Source organism: Gorilla gorilla, chromosome 21 (assembly GCF_029281585.2).
Source record: "Gorilla gorilla gorilla isolate KB3781 chromosome 21, NHGRI_mGorGor1-v2.1_pri, whole genome shotgun sequence".
Taxonomy (NCBI): domain Eukaryota; kingdom Metazoa; phylum Chordata; class Mammalia; order Primates; family Hominidae; genus Gorilla; species Gorilla gorilla.
In genome coordinates, this window is record NC_073245.2 from 45,436,617 (window position 1) to 45,455,284 (window position 18,668).

The 18,668-nt window shown below is 46.3% G+C and overlaps 1 protein-coding gene across 2 annotated transcripts; it reads left to right on the forward strand.

The window, feature by feature from the left end:
• The first annotated feature begins 6,545 nt into the window (after positions 1 to 6,545).
• On the forward strand, positions 6,546 to 16,942 carry BPIFA3 (BPI fold containing family A member 3). 2 transcript variants are annotated; one of them, XM_019016835.4, is made up of 7 exons: positions 6,546 to 6,980; positions 13,003 to 13,153; positions 13,545 to 13,652; positions 14,289 to 14,438; positions 15,597 to 15,681; positions 16,119 to 16,182; positions 16,727 to 16,942. In XM_019016835.4, exons 1-7 carry the CDS (start codon positions 6,761 to 6,763, stop codon positions 16,804 to 16,806), a joined length of 858 nt encoding a protein of 285 aa, XP_018872380.3. In that variant the 5' UTR covers positions 6,546 to 6,760; the 3' UTR covers positions 16,807 to 16,942. The 2 variants fall into 2 exon arrangements, with proteins under 2 accessions (XP_018872380.3, XP_004062053.3); XM_004062005.5 differs by having other exon boundaries at positions 6,546 to 6,884.
• The last annotated feature ends 1,726 nt before the right edge of the window (positions 16,943 to 18,668 follow it).

Below are 18,668 nucleotides of genomic sequence, written 5' to 3' on the forward strand. Positions count from 1 at the left end.
CCTCCGCCTTCCGGGTTCAAGAAATTCTCCTGCCTCAGCCTCCTGAGTAGCTCAGACTACAGGTGTGTGCCACCATGCCCAGCAAATCTTTGTATTTTTAGTAGAGATGGGGTTTCACCATGTTGGCCAGGCTGGTCTTGAATTCCTGGACTCAAGTGATCCACCTGCCTCAGCCTCCCAAAATGCTGGGATTACAGATGTGAGCCACTGCAACCGACCATCATTTTTTTTCTTTTCTTTTTCTTTCTTTTTTTTTTTACAATATGGCTTCCTTCTCCAAAGTATTATTCTAATTTAATTCTCATGATAAACCTAGGAAGTAACTGTTGTTTTCTCTTGAATAAGTGAGAAAACTGAGGCTCAAAGAGGTGCAGTGATGTGTGCAAGCTGCACCTCTAAGAATGAGAGAGTCAGGACTCAAACTTACGTCTGCCTTAGAATGAAAGTCTGGGTCCTCATTGGGCCTGTAGGCACACTGTTTGTGTCCATATGCATGTTCCTGACCCCGTCCCCACCACTCTCCCCTTGTCTCACTTGCTCTGGTCACACTGGCTTTCTTGTGCTGCCTCCTCAGCTTGTTCCAACCTCAGGGCTGAACACTGGACTGGATTTTTATCTGTCCTGTTCACTGCTTGTCACATGGAGGGGCTTAGTGAAACCTGCCAACTCCCTGATAAATGCTCCCTCCTGGGAGCTGCCACACACTGCACAATAGCATGGAGAATGTCACCCTCAGAGTCACACAATCCCTCTCCCAAAGACAGTTCCCCAATTCCCAGAGGATCCAGGTGAAGAAATTTAGTGCTGCAGCTATCTCCAGCAACCATGAGAATTTAGGATCAGCTAAAGCAAAACGAGCAAATATTGGGTGACACATGTTGGAGAAAATTACTAAAAGGGGGACTGGGATCCAAAAGCGGAAAATGGAAGAAGAGAGAAAGCAAGTTTGGTCCCTTTGAGAAACGCAGCAGGAAGCAGAAGAGAAGCCAAGTTGCCTGAAGAATAAAATTAATGATCAAACAGGTTGAATGTGCGTTTTTAAAAGAAGGACCCATGCCGGTTTCCTCTTCCTACTGGCTGACATTTAAGGGCAGGTGAGGCTGTGCCTGGCTGGTTATCCTTAATGACCTGCCTTCCTCCTTTCCTCCTGAGAACACTCCTGCTATGTAAGCCCCGGGACTTGACAGGTTGGTTCCTGCCCCCTTGCGGTCCAGAGTGTTCATGGTTATGGTGAGACCTGCAGTCTTCAGTCTATCTGGTGGATCAACTCACTGAAAATGTTGGTATTTGCCACGTGTGTTCCACGGAATCTTATTGGCCTCTGTAGTATATAAGAGGAAATGCAGCTGGACAGAACAAGCTTGCAGACCCCTGTGAGGGAAGGTTAAGGGCTGTAAGTGAATTTATCCAGAAACAAGGTAGAGCCTATCAGGGCCAGGCGGCCCAAGTTCAAATCCTAGCTCCACATTTATCAGCTGTGTGTCCTTAGACAAGTGTCTCCAGAGTCAGGGCTCAACATCCATCTGCCCTTATTATTCTTTCTGCCTCTCCTTGCAATGCTTGTGGCTGGGGGAATGGGGGCTGAGGATCATGTTGGGCAGCAGAATGGGGTGTGGGATGAAGCAGTTGGTGGGGAATGAGCAACAGCTCCTCTGAGCTCCCTCCTGCAGGCCAGGCTACCTGGTTCCCATCTGAGCCCCACCCCTCCCCAGCTGGGTGGATTTGGGGATTTTACTTAACATTTCTGTGCCTCTGCAAAAGGAGGCCAATAATAACAGTGCCTACTGCAAAGGGTTGTGTTGAGAATTCAATAAGTCATTACAGGTAAAGCACTTAGCTTGCCCCTGGAGCTCAGTCAGCACTCAATAACTGTTAGCTGGTATCACTGTTATTATTTCAGCTAAGTGATCTTCACACACCGTGTGCATCAGAATTGTCCAGAAGCTTATTCCCAGGATCCCCCTCAGAGAGCCTGACTCAATTAATCAGAGGTGACCTAAGAATCTGCATTTTTACAAGTCCCATCTCTCCCTCCAAAATTCGGTGATGCTCCCCTGGAAAGTCCAGCATTTCCATTTTCCCTTTGCCCTCTCCAGGCTACTCCCAGAACCCAGAAAAGGTCAACTCTTCCTTTGTGAAACCCAATATGCCATTCAGAAACGGTCCCCACTCTCTCTTCCCCTGCCATTTTAAGGAAATTCACCTTTGGATTAAGGTTCCAGCCCGTAGTTCTGTATAGTTGTTAAGCATATGTATGTTAAACATATATATATGTGTGGGGGGGGTGTGTATATATATATATATATATACACACACAAACATATATACATATACATATATATGTGTGTGTATATATTATATATCTTTTATATATATATATATATATAAAAGAATGGAACGAATGAATGACTAGATGAATAATGAATTCCATTCCTTAGAAGAGTAACTCTCAAAGTATGGACTGAACCCCCTGCATCATCTCTCTAGGGTATTCATTCCAAAGGCAGCTCCCAGCACCTCCCCCCAGCCCCCACTAAATCAGATTCAGGAATCTGCATTTAATGCTTCTGCCTCCTCTGCTGTTCCCTGGAGTTTGGAGACCTCTGCCTTTTGCTAGGGACCTGGAATTTCCTTAGAGCCCCAAGGAAGGGAAGTGGCCACCCCAATTGGCCGTTAGAGATCACAGGTGTGCATAAGCCTGCTTGGCCCGGAGTTCTGCCAAGGGAGGTTCCTGCCTCCTTGTCCCACTGGACAGCTCTTCCTGCAGCCAGGGATGTGAGACAGGCCCTCTCCCTGGGCACATGGGTACAGACTTCTCACCCCATACACAGCCACTACTGTCTTCCTTTCTTCCTCCAACCTGCCGAGCCCTTTCCCACCTGAGGGCCTTTGCCCTCATGGTTCCCTCTGCCTGGCTCCCCTTCCACATTTTTATACTCAAGCCTGGCTCCATCTCTTCCTCTCCTCCTGGGCTCTGCTCAAATGTCACCTGAGACCTTCCCTAATCCTGGTCTAATGTGGCCTCCTTGTTATTTCCAATCTTACACTAAGCTTTTTCCCCTTAATACAATTTATGGTTATTTGGTTTCTTGTTTATTTCACCTTGTTCTGATTCCCTCACCAGATGATAAGCTGCTGGGGAATAGGGTGACTGTTATTCCCTAGAGTCAAGCACAGTGCCTGGCACACAGTTGGCCCACAGTAAATAATGGTTGGGTGGATGGATAAATGAATTTTTTTCAAAGTCAAACTCTTAGAAAGCTAATTTCCCAGGACAGCAAGGGTTTTACCATTGAACCCATGGGCATTCCTTAAGAGGTCCATTGCAATCCTGGTACTGTGTGCAAGATTTTTTAGCTTGGTGCGTTTTTTTTTTCCTAAAAGACAAACCAAAGCTTCCAGTGCATTTTCAAAATGTCCCCCAAGAAGGCAGAGAAGCTTGTTTTAAGGAAATCTATTTGGAATAGTGAAGGAGGCTGCTAATGTGTGAGGCTCAGTGGTGTTCCACAGCACCAGTGTCCAAGGAAAACAGTGTCTGAGGCAGTTCTGGGGAAGGCAAGACAGCCCACTGGGATGCCAGCTCAGACTCTTCCTGGCTGGGAGCTTAGGCAGCCGCTGGGTTTCTCTGGGTCCCTGTCTCCTCACCTTTGTGGCATGAGGACGGAATGAGATAGACCACAGAGCAGGCTTCACACAGGGAACGGGTCCCAGTGGAGAAACGCCAGCCCCGCCAGCCTCCAGGTATTTGCTCATTAAGGAGCAGTCCTCAATCCACCACCATCCTCCCTGAGAGCACCAGCTGGGGGTGCCCAGCCACCCTGGGTTTTTTCCTTGAATGGCAGCTAAAGAAACTCCACCTCCTCAGGGAGGTCTTTTCTCTGACATCCCTTTTCCCCCATTGGCCAGGTATCCCCTCCCTGTGCCCTCTCACAGTACCTCCCACCTCCTTCACTGCTGGGCCGTACTTCATAATCATATGCTCAGTTGCAGGGATAATTGAAGACTGTGTGTCTCCCCACTGGTATGTGAGCTCCATGAGGACAAGGACCCTGCCTGACCACTCTCTGTGGGATCCCCAGAGCCCACGGCTCCTGACACTCAGTGTTCATTGATTTTAGTGGTTTTATTCATTGAATGATGACAGCAAAGCCCACCATCTGAACAGCCACGCGCAAGCTCACTCCAGGACCATCACACCCTCACTGCCGTCTCAGCCTTTCTATCTTTCCTGCCTGCCTTCTGGAGTTGCATTTCATTCGTGAAAATACTTGATAGAGGTGGCTCCTGCATTCACTGCACACGTGTCCCAGGAACCATCTTGGGATTCTCATGCTCCATGTCACTGACTCCATCAGCTTCCCTGGTTTACAGGTGAGGAAGGCTCAGAGGCGTAAGGACAAGGAGGAGGATCATAATAACAACATGGTTTTGGAGGACTGGCCCAAGCATGATTCGCTTTAATCCTCACTATAGCTCTGAGGTCTGCACTGTGATCCTTTTACAGACCTGGGAGCTGAGTCTGCCAAGAGACAGAGTCAGCAGTTGAACCCCGGTCTGCGTGACCCTAAAGCACATACTCTGGACTGCATGTGATCCTGCACCGAGTTGGCTTCAAATCCAGTCCCCAGCCCCTGAGCAGGGCCCTCTCATCCCTCCAAATCTGCTCTCTTGTCATGCATCAAGCTCTGAAAATCTATACCCTCCATGCTGTCCTTTCATTAGGCTCTGTGGCCCTGAGAACCACAGCCTGTGATGAGGTAGGACCAACAGCTCCCGCCCCATGTTAAGATGTCCAAAGAGCCAAGGACAACAGATTTGTTCCTCCCGACAATGCCCACTCTTCTCTGTTTCTTGACAATAAATAACAAAATTCCAACCACTTACATAAGACCAAGAAGGCTAGAAAAATACATTTTGAAGTAAGTGATATTCTACAAACATCCCCAAGGGGAGCATGAACTCTGAGAAAGGACCTCAAACAGGGAAAGCCAACACCCTGAACCAAGGCTTTCTCAGTACAATCTCTTACAAAACCAGAGTGAATTGCCCAAGAACAGCCCCAAGGCTTCTGTGAAATTTGCAAAGGACGTTCCCATCCCTCATCCACATGGGACCCTCTATGTCCCCCGCAGTATGGGGAAACAGCACAGGGACAGTGACAAACACCTTTGTCTCAGAGCTCACAGCAATGGCAAGGTGGGGCCCAGACATCCGAGACCTGTGTTGCTGCAGTGGAGTGGGGAAGAGAGAGCTGCAGGCAGTGCAGTCCAAGAGGATGCAGGGACCCTCCTGGGCCTGGGAGGTGTTGCATGGAATGTGGCTTTTGCTCTGTGTGCAGTAGGAAATGCTGGAGGGGTTTTGAGCAGAGGAGTGGCATGGTGGTCTACCTTACATCTTTTTTTTTTTTTTTTTTGAGTTGGAGTCTTGCTCTGTTGCCAGGCTAGAGTGCAGTGTAGTGTGATCTCAGCTCACTGCAACCTCTGCCTCCTGGGTTCAAGTGATTCTGCTGCCTCAGCCTCACAAGTAGCTGGGACTAAAGGCATGCGCCACCACACCCAGCTAATTTTTTGTATTTTTAGTAGAGACGGGGTTTCACCATGTTGGCCAGGCTGGTCTTGAACTCCTGACCTCATGATACACCCGCTTTGGGCTCCCAAAGTGCTGGGATTACAGGCATGAGCCACCGCACCTGGCCTACCTTACATCTTGAAATGACTGTTCAGGCTGCTGTGTGGAAGAGATTGTAGGTGGGCACAGTTAAAAGCTGGGAAACCAGCTGGGACCCACTGGCAATAATTCAGATCAAGCTGATGGTGGCTGAGGAGTAGTTGTTATATGTGGTCATGTTCTGGAAGTGTCAGCAGGATCTCCTGACAGATGGGTTGTGGGAGATGGGAAAAGGGGAGGAAAGGGCAGCTCCACCGGCTGGGACTGGAACAACTAGGTGGACTTGGCACCATTTCCTAAGAGTGAGGACAGGGGACTTAAACTGAATTCTCTCTGAATCCCAACCCCAGGGCTCCAAGGTCAACCTGATGCTTTGGCTTCAAGAGTCTGTAAATCTTATCCAGAAAGATAAGATCCATCCATCCAGTTATTCATTCATTTGTAGCATTAACAAACATTCACCAGTACTTACCATGTGGCAAACATGGGAGGCACTGTAGACATGAGGATTAATTAGACTCATACCCTGCCCTCAAGAAACTCATAATTCGGAGGAGATTCAGAGATCAACCATCTCCACTCGTCAATTCAGTCGTTTGGTCACTCAACAAACATTCATTAGCACTCAATTTCTGACAAGCAAGTATCGTGGTAGGGATTGAAGTGGTTGGTCTTGCCCTTAAGAAAGTCCTAACCCAATTGGAGAGCCTGGGGTTAGCCACCCTCACTCAAATGTATTCATTCATTGGTTCACTAAAGAGTCACTAACATCCAGCCTGTGCCAGGGTCTGGGAGAGGACTCCCGTTGGATGACCCAACAATAGACTCTGGTGAGTGTCTCCAAGCAACAAGGCCTCCCTCTGGAGCCCTGGCCTCCCCCCAGAGTTCCACATGTTGCTCTCCCAATGTGAGCAAGCCCTGGTGGCAGCTGCCAGGGTCCAGTACAGCCCCTCCCCCCAGCATGCTGGGGGCTAATTCTGATGTCATCTTTCTGCAGAAAACCATTAGCCCATCCCTCCAGACTGCCACCCTCAAAGCCGTCTGCCCAGGCCCCATCTGACACTCTTGACATCTGCAGGTCCCAGACCCTACGATGTGTCCACTCTGGAGGCTCCTCATCCTCCTCGGGTTGCTGGCCTTGCCCTTGGCACCACACAAGCAGCCTTGGCCTGGCCTGGCCCAAGCCCACAGAGACAACAAATCCACCCTGGCAAGAAGTAAGCTAAGCCCCGGGCTCTGCCTGCTGCCCACAGGGCTGGGGAGGTGGGAAGGCGCCATCTGGGCTCCACTGCTAACCCGCTGGGTGACTTCAGGTAAGTCACTTTCCCTCTTCTCTTTTTCTTAGACCTCAAGTACAGAAAATTGAGGTTGTGTTGATCATATGCCAATTTCTAGCACATCCTCATTGGCACAAATCACTGCAAGGTCCCCCTTTTGTTTTATTTTCTTATTTTCCCCCTTTATGCCTTATTCTCACCCCATATCCCTACTGCCTTGGCAGGCATTGCAGCGTGTTTAATGGATGTACTTAAATATGCCTGTGTCCTTGTATGTACAGTACTTTAATTTACATAAATTGTATTGTACTTTAATTTACATAAATTGTATTGTACTTTAATTTACATAAATTGTATAATGTTGGGTTTCACTCAACACTATGCTGTTGACATCTGTGTTGCTTCAGCTGGTGCAGAAAGAGCCATAAGATTCATCCACCTCAGTTTATTTGGCTGTTCCCCTCTGGATGGACATGCAGGTTGTCTCTAACTCTCCATGATTATAAACTACACTGAGATGAACCTCCTTGCAAGTGTCCCTGTTACAGCCTGTGGGAGAATTTCTCTGGGATAAACCCAGAAGGAGAGTGGTTGGGTCCTGAGGTAGAGGTAAACTCAATTTAACCAAAACTGCCAGAATCCTCTCTAGAATGGCTGTGTGGTCTACACGTGCTCCAGTAAGAAATAAACATACCTGTCTCCCTATGTTCCCCAGCACTGCCGAGTACTGAGCTGTATCAGTCAGCTAGGGCTGTCCTCACAAGACACCACAGACCGGGAATTAAACAACACACATTCATTTTCTCACAGTTCTGGAGGCTGGAAGTCCAAGATCAAGATGCAAATAGGGTTGGTTTCTGGTGAGGCCTGTCTTGCTGGCTTGCAGACGGACACCTTCTCGATGTCTCCATATAGCCTTTTCTCTGTGCATGCAGACAAAGAGATCTCTTCTGTTTCTTCTTATAAGGACACCAATCCCATCAGTTTAGGGCCACACCCTAATGACCTCGTTTAACCTTAATTAGCTCTTTAAAGGCCGTATCTCCAAAGACAGTCGCACTGGGGGAGGAGAGGGCACAATTTGATCTATGACACTATTTTTCTACTTTTTTTTTTGCCAGTTTGATGTGTAGTTGAGTGATAACTACTTGTTTTAGCTTGACTTTATCTGGTGAGTGGAAGTTTGAGCATCTTATACTTTTGTTAACCATTTTGACTTTTTTTCTTGGAGACAGAGTCTCACTCTGTCACCCAGGCTGCAGTGCAGTGGCATGATCTTGGCTCACTGCAACGTCCACCTCCCAGGTTCAAGCAATTCTCCTGCCTCAGCCTCCTGAGTAGCTGAGATTACAGGTGCATGCCACCATGCCCGGCTAATTTTTGTATATTTAGTGGCGATGGGGTTTCATCATGTTGGCCAGGTGGTCTCGAACCCCTGACCTCAAGTGATCTACCCACCTCGGCCTCCCAAAGTGCTGGCATTACAAGTGTAAGCCACTGTGCCCGGCCCCATTTTGACTTCTTTGAATTCCCTGTTCTTACCTTTTATCCATTTTTAAATTTGCTTTTCTGGGTTTTTTTAATCCTCTTTGACTTGAAGAGACATTACTTAATTGTTGACATTAGCCCTTTGTCAGATTTATGCATTGTGAATATTTCTCCCAAACTGTCATCTGTTAACTTTGTAGGTCCTTCACTGAACAGGAATATTTTCAAATTCATCAATATTTTGTTTTATAGTTTGTGTTTGGAGAGTCTTAAGACCTTGCTCCTACCTCAGACATATTCTACTTTGTTTTTTTCTAATAGCTTTATAGTTTTACCTTTCACATTTAAGATTTTAACCCATCTCTGGAGGCTATCTTTATGTATGCCTGTGTATGTAACTCAGAGATTCAGCTTCGCTTCTCTCCATGTGACTCAGTTTCCTCAACTCATCTACTAAATGATCAAATTCCTAAAAATGAGGATTCACTGCTGAACTCCCTATGCTGTATCTGTACATCTGTTTTACACCAATAACATAATATTGTAAATACAACATCTTTGTAAAATGCTGTTTTATCTGACAGACCTATATTCTTCCAAATGAATTTCAGAGTGTGTTGAGTTCCTTTAAAAAATTCGTCTGGCCGAGCACGGTGGCTCCCTAGCACTTTAAGAGGCTGAGGTGGGAAATAGCTTGAGCCTAGGAATTCAAGACCAGCCTGGGCAGCATATCAAGATCCTGTCTCTACAAAAATAAAATTAGAAAATTAGCCAGTCATGGTGGCACACACCTGTAGTCCCAGCTACTTGGGAGGCTGAGGTGGGAGGATCACTTGTGCCCAGGAGTTTGAGACTGCAATGAGTTATAATTGTGCCACTGCACTCCAGCCTGGGCAACAAAGACCCTGTCTCTTAAAAAAAAAAAAATCAGGCCGGGCGCAGTGGCTCACGCCTGTAATCCCAGCACTTTGAGAGGCTGAGGTGGGCGAATCACCAGGTCAGGAGATCGAGACCATCCTGGCTAACACGGTGAAATCCCATCTCTACTAAAAATACAAGAAATTAGACGGGCGTGGTGGTGAGGGCCTGTAGTCCCAGCTACTCGGGAGGCTGAGGTAGGAGAATGACGTGAACCCTGGAGGCGGAGCTTGCAGTGAGTGGAGATCATGCCACTGCACTCCAGCCTGGGGGACAGAGCGAGACTCCATCTAAAAAAAAAAAAAAGTCTGGAAATTTGATTGGAGTTAAAATGAATTTGTTAATTTAAAGACAGTTGATATTTTAGACTTCCCAATCATAAATTTAGTGTATCTTTACATTTATTCAGATTTTACTATATATCCCATAAGAGAATTTTGAAGTCCTATCAATGTATTGAGCATGATTTATTAACGTGATTCCCAGATAATTTATAGTTTTCATTGCCATAGTAAATGCTACCTAATCTTCTATTATATTTTCTAGTTGGAATTGCAGGTACAAATGGAAGGAAAGCTGTTGACTTCTTCTGATATTCAAAAGCCTTGCTGACCTCTTATATTTTTATTGTTTTATTTATTCTGTAGGTTTTTCTATCTAGAGGATTATATTGTCCATAAGTAGTAATAGCTTTATCTTTTCTCTTCTAAGCCTTACGCTTCCTGTGTCTTTTTCTTATCTTGCATTGTAGCCAGAGCCTTCTACAGGAATGGAAATGATTCCAGAATTCCCCTCCAAGTAAATTTTCTGTGGGTTTTTGGAATATAGTGTTTATCACATTAAGCCTGTTCCTTATGCCCCTAGCTTTATGAATTTTTCTTACTCGTAAGTCAGTATTGACCTTTAACAAATGTTTCTCTGCATCTAAAAGTTAATCACTTTTTTCCTCCAACCTACTAAATGATAAATTGTATTAATAGATTTTTCTGCTGTTGAACCTTCCTAACACTTTTAAAATGAAAGTTTTTATGATGTACTATTAGATTTTTTTTTTTCAATGGAGTCTTGCTCTATCACCCAGGCTGGAGTACAGTGGCGGGATCTCAGCTCACTGAAACCTCCACCTCCCAGCCTGGGTTCAAATGATTCTCCTGCCTCAGCCTCCCGAATAGCTGGGATTACAGGTGCCCCCACTACCACGACCTACTGATTTATGTATTTTTAGTAGAGACAGGGTTTCACCATGTTGGCCAGGCGGGTCTCAAACTCCGGACCTCAGGTGATCCGCCCGCCTTGGCCTCCCAAAGTGTTGGGATTACAGGCGTAAGCCACTGCGCCTGGCCAAGATTTCATTAGCTAATAATTTGTTTAGGATCTTAGCAAACTTTTCATACATAAAACTAATATGTAACTTTCTTTTCTTGGTACTGTCCTTGAGGCTAGGAAAGTTATACTAACCTCAGAGAATGAATTTAACGTCTTTCTGTTTTTAAATTTTCTTTCACAGTTATCTCTTTATAAGTTTGATAAAACTCTGCATAAAATCTTCTAGATCAGAAGCTCTCAGAGAATGAGATCTTCAATCATCATTTTTATTTGTTAAGAAATTTCTTAATTTCTTTGGTTATGAATGTTTTCTATTTTTCCTCATTGAAACTTGGCATTTTGTGGTTGGCATAAATGTATCCTTTTCATTTAGGTTATTGAATATATTGGTGTATAATTCTGAACCCAGGTAACCTCATTTATACAATAAGTGCACTTAGAATGTTAGTTATGAAGCTGCTTTTCAAACTTAAATGCTGGAAAGTATGTGAAAAGTGCTTTGACTATGCATATGTTTATTGCTATGACCAGTAGCAGCTTCTCTGCAGTAACCCAGAGTTCTCAGTGTAGGGCCTGATCTCAGGTAGGGTCAAGGCAGTGAAATTATATTATCAGTTAGAGTACTTAGCTGCAGGCAACAGAAAACCCAACTCAACCTGGCTTACACAATAAAAAAAGTTGTCATTTTACATAACTGAAAGTCAGAGGTAGGACAAGCTCCAGGTTTGGTTCAGTCATGAGTTCAAAGTTTGCCTCCAGACTAGATTTTGTCTATTTCTCAGCTCTGCTATCATCATGGTTTTATCCTCATGCTGGTTCCCAGTGTGGTAGGAAAATGGTGGCCCATGGCCATTGGCGCTATAGGCTGTCTTGCTTCTTTCTGATAGGAGAAACAGAAAGGAATTTTCCCCTCTTGTTTGGTCTGATAGAGCCAACTGGGTCATGTGCCAACTTTGAACCCAAAAGAGTCAGTCAGGGTGAGGCACACCTGATGGTTCAGATAATCAACAGCCTCATCTAGACCAGGAATTTAAGGGAGTACTTGAATCAAATCAGGGTTCAGATGAGGAGGATAGAATGAATAAATGGATAAATGGATGGATAGATGGAAAGATGGATGGATGGATAGATGGATGGATGGATGGATGGATGGATGGATGGATGGATGAGTGGATGGATGGATGAGTGGATGGATGGATGGGTAGATGAATATTAGACTGGCAACCACTGGTGTCTGCTGCTCACAAATTCCCAAGCACCACTATAATCATGAACGAAGAACTACTAAGAGTTCTGGGCATACCTATAGGTTCACTCTATCCTTGAAACTATTTGTTTAATATATTTCTCTCCTAGTAGACATAAAACTGGTTTGTACCCTCAGTGCCCAGCTTGGGGCCTGACACCCAGTAGATCTCAATAAATATTTGTTGGATGAATGAATGAATGGTCTTAATATTCCTCACAAGAACCCTGTGAGGTACTGCCCCTGTTATACAGATGAAGAAGCCAAGACCCAGGGAGATGATAGAGCCAGGATTTGAATCAAGATCTGCTACTCCAGACACATTCTTGTTTGTAAGCGACAGAAACAAACATTGCTGAAACAAACAACTCCAAGGTGCTGTCTTGGAGGAGGGGGATGGGGTATGACAAAGGTTTCTGCTGCTCTGGAGTAACCCAGAGTTCTCAGTGTGGGACCTGATCTCAGGGCAGGTCAAACCAGTGAAATAATGTGCCCTGTGGTATGCTACGAGGTTCATCAGAGCTGGGTCCTCATCCCAGGCAGGAGGCTCTAGAGACAAAATAGGCAGGACTTAAGTGTCTCCATAGCTTTAAAAATTCCTTCCTTTGGGAGATTTATTCTTTTCTACTGGAAGCTCCACTGGGTCCTTTTCTACTGGAAGCTCCACTGGGTCCTGCAATTTATTCTAGACATGGTGTGGAGCAATTTACATCTATTCTCTCCACGCTTACCCATCTAATTTTCTCTTCAACCAAAATTGACTCTGATCTACATCCTGTATGTTAGCTCCGTGCTCCAGACTGAAATACAGTGTTGGGTGAACTTTCAACCAGAATACCCCACTTTGAGCAGCTGTTGCCTGCCACACCCTCTGCAGGTGTTTTTCTTTATTTCTCACATCAATCTTGCAAAGCATAATTTCATAGATGAAGAAGGTAGATCTCCATGGGGAGGTGGTGACATGCACCACTCACTAAGCAATCAGATCTTGCACCATCCTGCAACCCAGTCCTCCGAATCCCAAGCCCCCCACCTTTTCCATGACACTGTGCAAAGTCAGTGGTCCTTGTGCATTTCCAGTTATTGCTCAGGGCCTCATAAAGCACAACGCAGAAAGCCGAATTCAGAACATCCACTTTGGGGACAGACTGAATACCTCAGCACAAGTGGCCTCAGGGCTGGTGGGCTGGCTAATCAGCGGCAGGAAACACCAGCAGCAGCAAGAGAGCAGGTGAGACCCTGAGCTCCATCCGTGGCCCTGAACTCTTTATAGAGCTCTAGATCGAAGGGTAGAGCTGATGGGGGGCTGGGGAGGTGCAAGGCCTGTGAAGAGGGAAGGTAGGAAGATTGAAAGAAGAGAAGGTGGAAGGCCCACACAAGGAACAGTGGGGGCCCAGCTGCACAAATCAAAACTGTGTGGCACTGTTAGGGCCACTCTGGGGCAGCTTGCAGTCCAGGGCTCCCACACCTGACTCTTGCCCTCAGAGCATCTGTAAAAGAATCACATTCCAAATCCCATTGCCAGGCCCTCTTTACGTCGGACAGCCTTGTTTCTCAGCAGGAAGCCTTACCGGTTCTGAAGTCCCTCACCCTTGTGGGGCCTCTGCTCTTTCCTTGTGCAGCATCAACATCACCAACATTCAGCTGGACTGTGGTGGGATCCAGATGTCATTCCATAAGGAGTGGTTCTCGGCAAACATCTCACTTGAATTTGACCTTGAATTGAGACCGTGAGTCATACAGAAGCAGCATCTGAGAGTTGCTGGCCCTCCTCACAGGGAACCTGGGAAATTCAGATCTTTCTGATCCCAACCTAAATTCAAATCCTGGCTTCCAAAGTCACTTGCTGTGTGACCTTGGGCAAGTCACTTCACCTCTCTGAGCCTTGGTTTCTTCACCTGAAATATGGATGACAATCATTAGTCAGTGGAAGGAAGTCATTTGCTCATTCAAACCTATGAGAGTTCACAACAACTGGGCTTGATTAAAGAGAGAAAGGGAGAACTGCTGTAATCATCTCATCGCCCCTGCTCACCATCCTCCTGTTCAAACTATCCTTTGACATCCACTGCCCCCAAGAAAGGGAGGATGCAGCTAAATGGGAAAGATTTTTGAAACAGAGATTAACTCTCAACGTTTGAATTTCCAAAGGCCTATTTAAGGGGTTTTCGAAGTCACTCTGGCTACAGCTGTTTTTTCTTTAATCACTGACTTCAGGATTTAACTGGGCCTAGTTTGTTGAAAGGACTCAGAGTGCCAGGGGAAGCCCTAATGGTGGACAGTGCCCGTCTTTGCCAATACGGAGATTTCTACTCTTTCTCTACCTCCTCCCCTTGCCCTTCCTCCTCTTCCTCTCTCATCTGCAGGTCCTTCGATAACAACATCATAAAGATGTGTGCACATATAAGCATCATTGTGGAGTTCTGGCTGGAGAAAGACGAGTTTGCCCGGAGGGATCTGGTGATAGGCAAATGCGATGCAGAGCCCAGCAGTGTCCTTGTGGCCATCCTCACTGAGTAAGACCCCAGCTGCCCCTCCCCAGAGCTGGGCTTCCTTCCTGTTGAGCCCCGGCTGCAGGGTCACTTCCTGACCGTCTCCTAAATTAGTCCAAAGCAGATCTCATCCTTCCCCCGGGATCTGCTCCTCCTCCCATGTTCCCATCCGTGATGACCCTACCACCCTCCCAGAAGCCAGACTCTTCTCCCTCCTCACTCCTCAAGCCCATCATCACAAGTTCCCATCAATGACTTGCTAGTAGCCCTCAGCTTCTCTCTTTTATCTCCATCTCCTGCTCCACTACCTGGAGCACTACAGGAAACTCACCTGGCTTTCCCTGGCCCAGATCTCCCCTCCTACACTCCATTCCTCATCCTGCAGCAGAAATAACTTTCTAACACAGAAATCTGGCCATGCCCAAGCCCCTGCTCCAAAGCCTCCAGTGGTTCCCAGTGCCCTCTGGGTAAACAGCAACTCCCAAATTTCACTCAAGGCCCTGCTTGTCCTCTCCCCTGCCAACTTTTCAGCCCTTTGTCCTCCACCACACACCGTACATTTTCACACCACTGTGCCTTTGCACATGCTGATCTTCCTGCCTGGAATGCCCGTCCCATCTTCTCTGAAGCTTCTCCTTATCACTCATTCATTCATATATTTCCCAAAAACCTACTGTATGCCAGCACCACACCTGATGCTAGGGATACAGTGGTGAACAAGACACAAAATACAGCTTTAATAAAGCTCCATAGACTGGCTGACCAAGTCTTTCAATTTCAACTGACTGTAAGTCCCTTGAAGGCAAGACTTGTGCCTGATTTATCTCTGTAATTCCGGAATGCTGAAAGCAATGAAGACCTCAGCGGATGTCTGTTCATTTATTCATCAGATATTCATTGAGTACCTAGATTGTACCAGACATTCATGGGAGGACGGTGTAAGGGAAAGACTCTGGAATCTGGTGCTCTATTGCCATGTTTCTAATATAACCAGCACTTATTAGCTGTGTGACCTTGTGCAAGGTCTGAGCTACCCCTTTGATGATCGCTGACAATGATACTTCTGGCATGGGGCTGAGTGAGGATTAAAAGACTGTGGAAAGTATACTCAACACATACCTCCTGGCTTTAATATTGCCTGGATTTCTCTGTTCTATTCTGTGCCTCTACCTTTCTTTCTAGGGCTATCCCACCAAAGATGAATCAGTTTCTCTACAACCTCAAAGAGAATCTGCAAAAAGTTCTCCCACACATGGTAGAAAGTCAGGTAAGTTTAGAAAAAACTTTGCATCTTGAGCATCCTTGAGTCCGAGGATTAAGGCATATCCACTGGCAATTTAGCAAAGGATTTCAAACATTGGATTTTAGAGCTTGAAAAATCTCAATTTAAAATTTCAGTTTGGCCATGAGTTTTGCCAGCCTATCCTTGAGCAAGAGACTTTGCCTACCTGAGCCTCAGTGTTCCCACCTGTAGCATGGGAACCACCATAGTCTCTATCTTATATGATGAGGATTTGTGGAGACAAAGCATCGAAGTGTTGTGCATGACACTGAGCAGGTAGTTGGCACTCACTACAAGGGAGTTGCTCTGGCCACGATTCCTACTGGAAAAAATCCCACGGAGTTGAAGTTTCCTGCCACAGGCACTTCAGTTTTCCTTTTCCAGCCCCTGGCCTGATCCTTCTCTCTGTGCTGATGGTCCAGGTATGTCCTCTGATCGGTGAAATCCTCGGGCAGCTGGATGTGAAACTGTTGAAAAGCCTCATAGGTGAGTGTCTGGTCCATCCAGTGAGGACTTCTTAGGACTGGCAAGTGGCTGAAAGAGGTACCCCCGGCCCTGGAGCCCCCAGGGAGGCCTGCTAAGGGGCGTCTGCATGTGCCGTGAGAACACTTTAGAGGTGACCATATTATGATGACCACACTGTCCCCCAAGAGAGCTGGGACAGCAGAACGTACCCCTACCAAGCAGGCTGTGCCCTGCCAAGTCACTGAAGTCATCAGGTTACCAGAGATTCTAGCTGCTTCCAAGATCTCCACCCAATCCAGTAGGGAACACTGGCCCCATCCCAAACCTGAGACCATCTCTACTCCAGTTACAGATAAACAGTTACAGTCCCTGCCCATATAGAGCTCACAGACTAGTGAAGTGAAGACACCAAGAAGCAAATAATTCAGCATCATTTGGGGAGGGTTTTCACGTGAACGCTCCCGGCACCTGCCTTTGGTCACCATGGATGGATGAGGGTTTCCTTTCGGTGTGGGAGTTGGGAGGTGGGCACACTGGTGACAGACACTACCTCTTCTCCTTACAGAACAGGAGGCTGCTCATGAACCAACCCACCATGAAAGCAGCCAACCCTCTGCATGCCAGGCTGGAGAGTCCCCCAGCTGACTACTGCTGATCAGAAGGAAAGTCCACATCTTGCGACCTTAAGTCTCCCTTAGAGTGGGGCTTCTGCTACCCTAAAAACTTTACCCCAGGCCCTGTGGACACCCCATCCTCTCCTACAATAAACTCTAGCTCTGAAGGGTGCACAGGTCCTTCCCGCCTGGGCCCTGGGGTTTAGGTCTAGAAGTCAGACCTGATGAAGTATCCTCCTGAGAACAAATATCCCTATGGTTGCTCATCAGCCCAGAAATACCAGGACAAAAAAAAAAAAATGCAGGGAGGGGCCTGTTGAGATTTCTCATTCTTTCATTCTTTCATTCCTTATTTACTGGGCACCTAATATGTGTCAAGAATACTCCTGGGCTCCAAGAGGGTGTACAGAAAGGGTGAGAGAGTGGAAAAGTGAAACCATGGGCACAAACACATCTGAGCTCACTTTCAATTCAGCCCAACTGGCAGTTCCATGAGGGTGTAGGTGCCATGCAGCATGGTGACCTATGAATCCCAGCCCCAGCATACAGCTGGCACAGAGTGCGTGCTCAGTAAATATTTATGGCTCAATGAGTGGATGGATTCTAGTCTTAGGATCCACTAGCTGCATTTGAGACAAAGCTTGTTACCTTTCGGTCTTCATCATTTGCGAAATGGAATAGAAATCTTGCAAGACGTGGAGCAACAGAAGCCATCCCATGCTGCTGGTGGGAGATAAATTCTACCACCACTTTATAAAGCATCTCCTAAAGTTAAACACGGGCTTGCTTTACAACTCAGCAATTCCACTACCTAGTGTATTCTCAACAAAAATACATGCACGTGTGGAGCAAAAGGCAAGGAAGCTCATAGCAGCAATGTTCATCATAACCCCAAACTCAACATCCTCCCATGCCCATCAAAAGAATGAATAAATAGAATGGGCAGATATCTTGTGGGACGGGCACCCACTGGAATCTCTATAGTGATGGAAATGACCTACAATTGCACACAGCACGTGGATGAATCTCATAAACACAATGTTACATGAAAGAAGCCATACACAAAAGGGCATGTGTTGCATCTCCCATTTATGTGAGTCCAAAAACAGCAAAACTAATCTGTGCCGCCAGAGATAAGATAGTGGTTACCTTGGAGCAAGGGTTAGATGCTAGGAGGGCATTGAAGGGGGCTTCTGGAGAGCTGATAGCATTCTGTTTCCTGATCTAGGTGCTGGGTATGGGAAGGGATGTTTGGTTTCTGAAAACTCATTGAGCTATTTACCTATACGCATTTTTCTTATGTGTAATGTACTCTAACAATTTTGACAATAAAAATATTGGCCGGTTGTGATGGCTCACACCTGTAATGCCAACACTTTGGGAAGCTGAGGCTGGAGGATTGCTTGAGGCTAGGAGTTCAAGACCAGCCTAGGCAACACAGCAAGACCCTATGTCTACAAAAAGCTTGAAAAATTACCTGGAGGTAGTGGCACACACCTGTAGTCCCAGCTACTTGGGAGGCTGAGGCAGGAGGATTGCTTGAGCCTAGGAGTTCAAGGTTACAGTAAGCTATGATTGCAACACTGCACTTCAGCCTGGGTGATAGAGCAAGACCTTGTCTCTCTAAAAAGTCCATATATGTATTTATAATGCAGGGTGTTTGTAAGGAGTAAAGCCATGAAAAACCATTTGCAGTGTATTTCACATGTGATGGGTTCATGGGAAATGTTATTAAATGTCACTTAATCCAGCCAGGCACAGTGGCTCATACCTATAATCCCAGCACTTTGGGAGGCCAAGGTGGGTGGATCATTTGAGCTCAGGAGTTTGAGACCAGCCTGGCCAACACAGTGAAACCCCATCTCTACTAAAAATACAAAAATCAGCCAGGCA